The sequence below is a fragment of the Antrostomus carolinensis genome, unplaced genomic scaffold (genome assembly GCF_000700745.2).
Source record: "Antrostomus carolinensis isolate BGI_N321 unplaced genomic scaffold, ASM70074v2 scaffold17788, whole genome shotgun sequence".
In the NCBI taxonomy this organism is placed as follows: domain Eukaryota; kingdom Metazoa; phylum Chordata; class Aves; order Caprimulgiformes; family Caprimulgidae; genus Antrostomus; species Antrostomus carolinensis.
The window spans coordinates 15,453-19,879 of record NW_010335181.1 but is presented as its reverse complement, the minus strand read 5'-3'; the positions used below and the strand labels follow the sequence as shown (position 1 = coordinate 19,879).

The following is a 4,427-nucleotide window of genomic DNA, read 5'->3' as shown; positions in this document are numbered from 1 at the left end:
AGTTCAGACACTGCCTCCTCCTGTGCTGGCTCCTTATGTTGTGAAGTATTCACTGCTTCAATTTTTTTAGCAGTATCCTTCACCTGGAAGGCACTCTCTGCTGGAGAGGCGGGTCTGCCTTCTGTTTTTCTGTGATCATCTTCAAGATGAAGGCATTTGGAAGTGGACGAGTTTTCTTTAGGAATCATTACTGCTTCCTGGTCTTTGACCATGCTGCTATTCCTTGTTTCACCAGCTGAGATGTTTCCTTCTGCTTGTAGTGAACTTACTTGGCTGTCACCTGCTAAGGTGGAAGACAATTGATGGGAAGAGGAAGACTCTCTATTCTCTTCCAAACCCTCGAGTGCTCTTATGCTTTCCTTACCATCTTCAGAAGTGTAAGGCTTAGCCATGTCCTCTGCTGCTTCCTCTGAGGTAGGCTGCTCAACAGTCACTTTTTTGTTGCTTTGCTTCTGCTCTGCAGCAGCATCAACCTCCTGCAAAGAATCCGTGGAGATTGTATCCAGAAACGGCTCAGCCTTATAATGCCCCTCTGAAATGGTTTTACACACCAAGAAGCACTTGGGTGTCTCTCTCTGAGAGGAAATGGCATCAGCCAAAGGAGATTTCACATGCTGGGCCTGAGGGTCTGAGCCATGAAAAGCCAGTTCTGCCTGGCACTGAGAAAACTCAGGGCTGAGGTCCACAGCCTGCAGGATGGCGTTGCCAGGGGCTGTCCCATCCTGGACTGTGCTGAGAGAGGTAGAGTCCTGGTTGCTTTCCAGGTCAACCAGCTCTACTTGCTTAAGTTTCAGAGAACAATCCAGTCCACCCTCCTCTAAAAACATTTCTCCTTCCCATTCTGAGAGCCCCTTTTGAGGCTCTGCATCAGCTTGCTCTTGTTCCAGTCCTGCTGGTGCTTTTTGCACAGAGTTAGAGGGTCTGCTCAGCATCTCTGCTTCTTCCCCTGGAGCAGAAAGGCAGTCCTCAGGAGTTCTGAGCATTGCTCCCTTTGCAGAATCAGACGGGTGGGTGCTCATTTCAGCTGAAGCATGAGGGGCATGATGCTCTTTTTTGACTGCTGCAGAATCCCAGGCTTCCCCAGTGGTGCTGAGGGCTTCTGGAGAAGTGGTACCTCCCTCGCTGGTTTCTTCAGACTCCATCAGTGACACATCCTGCTAAAGAAAAATGCATTTTTTTGTTACTACTACATAATGATACACTGGATTTAACTGGCTTAAGAGACTTTTAAAAACAGGTACTAATGCAGCTGAGAAAAAACCCCCAAAATATATACTTAGTGAGTGATGAGAGCTGGGAAACAAATACTAAGACTGAGGGTAGGCAAACACCCAATGTAAGCTTGTAGTATGAGAATAATGCCAAAATAAAACTACTAGTGTCTTTTTAGTTTTACATACAAATTGGCTGCAGTGCAACTTATGAAAAGTGCTGGCCAAGGCTAGCTAGCTCTAACAGAAAAGGGGATACCAGAAGGCATTCACAGAACAAGAAAATAATCAAAATCTCCATTAATTTTTGTGGGGCATGCTGGACAAATACTCATGATCTCTTTCCGTGGCTAGCTGAGATGCCTTTGATTTCAAGAGGGAAAGGCCTGTACTTTAGAGCTGGTGGCTGTCTTTACAGCTCTCTGTGTATTCATGTACGACACAGGGCCTATTGCAACTGATCACAGGAACTGATTAACAAGAAATAGGAATGTAAGAATTTCATTAACAGCTAGCTAGGACATGACACAAGGCACAAGATCTTTGAAGGCTGTAAACCACAGGGGTTGAGAGGAGTACCTCTGGTGTGTGTGGACACATCTACAGACTACAGAGAGAAACTACATCATCATTTAGACTACCCTTTTAGAGGAAAAAAAAGTCATCTCAGGATTGTTGGACAGTTTCCCAAAGGATATAGTGGAATTTCCCATCCATTATTGCATTTGAAGTTCAGACATGACAAAGCACTAGGGAATGTGCATTTAGGAAATGTCTGTGAAAAGGATGGTATAATCTGATTCACTGTTTTTATCTTTCTGGCTTCTACCTATCCCATGACCCACAATCCCGACCTTAGAGACATGGGAAAGAGACAAACCTTAGTGGCTTCCCCTCCCTTTTCTTCTGCCTTTGGGACACTTTCTCTAGTGTTCCAGCCTGTCCTCTCTATTCTTTATCCCCTGCTTATCAGAAATGGCTTATGAATTGCTGCTTCAGGCTGCTTCAAGTACACTGGGTAGCTCTGCAGTCATACCAGAGCTTGTAATTTAGCCCTGAAGGATCTGCTGCAATGTGCAGCCACAGTCAGACTTCCCCATGAACAAAGCTTCAGTGTTCTCCTCCTACATCGTATCTTACAGAGGGTGAAGTTTTCAGGCACAAATACATAGTTCTGCATCTTTGGGTCCCAGAAACCATTCCACATTTCTTCAGGTAAAAGCTTGCTAGCTGTTTAGAGGCAAAAAACACCCCAAGGCCTGGCTCTGGACCATTCCCAAAGCTCATGCAAAAAAAATCCTGTTCTTGCTCAAAACAGACAACAAAACCTATGTTTTTTTTCTTTCTCTGGCATTCTTAATTTCCCTACAATTTTAAGAATAGCTTTTTTCCAGAGTTTCAACTGCTGTTTGGGAGTGTGTGTGACAATTTCGACTTAAGACACTCACAAAGAAAGGAAAGTCTGCATAGAAAGAGAAATCTTTGAGATCAATGGTGATTTCCTTGTGCTGGAGTGGCTCTATAGTCACAAGTACCTTTTTCTGATCCCACACAGAAAGTAAAAGCAACAAGGGCATGATTACATCTGGACTAATTGTCCCAGTTAACTCCATGGCTAGGGCACACCTGACCTGAAAGCTGGTTTAGCTTATATTTTCCCTTACGTCAAGTGAAACAGAACACCCACTCTGACAGCAATGAGCCCGTGCTCTGGAGTTAGAACTGAAGCGTTGTATACACCTTAGCCATGGGGACTGTCATCAACTTATAGCTTTTTAAAAAACAGGAAAAAAACTGAGTTAACTAATTGTGTTAATGCATCAGTTAATTTTGTTTGTAAATATTTTTTCTGATGTAATCTTTAATTTTTGTAATCTTTCTTACAAAACCAGGCTAAAACCAGGATTATTCAGCAATTTGGATCCCCCCCTCCCGAGTAGTGAGTAGTTGCAAATAGTTCTAATTTTAAACAACAGTAATTCTGAAAGAGAGACATCCATTTAGAAAGTTCCCACAGGGCTTTCACCATGTCTTACTGCTGTCAGTTAACAGCCACCTACTTTGGTGCTGCTAAACCGACTTTTGAAACCTGCACACGTGAAGGTACAGGACTGTCAGGAAGAAGCTCCAGCACAGAAACAGCTTGACAGAACCCAGAAAAGTGCAGGGTCATAAACTTGTAAGAGCCCACCTTGTCCAAGGCAGGATCAACTTCACTTATGTTGTCCCTGATAGGTACATCTACCCCTCCTTTAAGGAGGGCTCCATAATCACTCGTGTGCTACACTGCTCTTGGCTCTTCCTGCTACATGACTTAAGTCTCCCTGGCTACATGACTAGAAAAATACTGCTTCTCACACCTAATACAGACAGTTTTCAAAAACAGGCTCCCCAACAGCAGAGAGACCGTTCAGGGAAATGAGTGGTCTTGGACATAAGCTGATGGCTAAGGAAGGTTTAGCACTAATAAAGACAGGATGGCCTATGCAGGTCTGAGCAGCAAGATGCTCAGACTCAAGCCTGCACTCTGTTGGGGGAAGAACTCTTGCTCACTGTGCTGTTACAGATGTACACAACACTAAATTTCCTTTTATTAAGCTGAAAGACCCTGTTTCCACTTCCCTGGCTCTGTTGCAAGGGATTTAGACAGGTGAAAGGACAAGTTTAAAGTTGCATTTGGAGCAGTTCCACGATGATAGTGGGAGACAGGGTAGAGGGAGGTGCACAGCAGATCAACACTGGAAGCTGCCAAGTGAGATTTGTCTCATCGTATTACTGCCAGGTGTTTTGCACACCTCCGGGAGAGCGAGGAAGCTTTGGGAAGTGAGGCAGGAGGAGGGACAGGCAAACTTTCTGCAGAGACAGTGGGGAAGGACTTACACATCTAGTCAGGGAAACAGTTAAGCTCCTGCTTGAAGGCTGGTGCCCTGTAGTGAAAGACACAGATGTCTCTGCAATAAGGATTTTGTGAAGATGGGAGAGAAAATAAAACAAGACTGACTATACCTGTAGCCTTCACATACTGAGGAGCCCAGTAGTTAATGCAAGAGATTGCCTGTGGAGCACTGCCATGTTATGCTCCCACTGCAGGTCAGCTTGGTCCTCCACCAGAAGAGGGTCCAGGAGACCCCCAGGAGCTGGGCGAGCCAAAGCAAACTTTAAATTAGCATCTGCAGTAGGGACAAGAACATGATAGACAAGCACACAGGAGCCTAT

At 44.7% G+C, this 4,427-nt stretch overlaps 1 protein-coding gene across 1 annotated transcript in view; it reads right to left on the bottom strand.

Annotated features, from left to right (window-relative positions):
• Positions 1-1,148, bottom strand: part of LOC104530006 (uncharacterized) — a 16,321-nt gene extending 15,173 nt beyond the window's left edge. The window contains 1 exon segment of the mRNA XM_010174467.2: positions 2-1,148. Within this exon segment, the coding sequence (XP_010172769.2) occupies positions 2-1,142 (1,141 nt within the window). The 5' untranslated portion in view covers positions 1,143-1,148.
• Between the last annotated feature and the right edge of the window lie 3,279 nt (positions 1,149-4,427).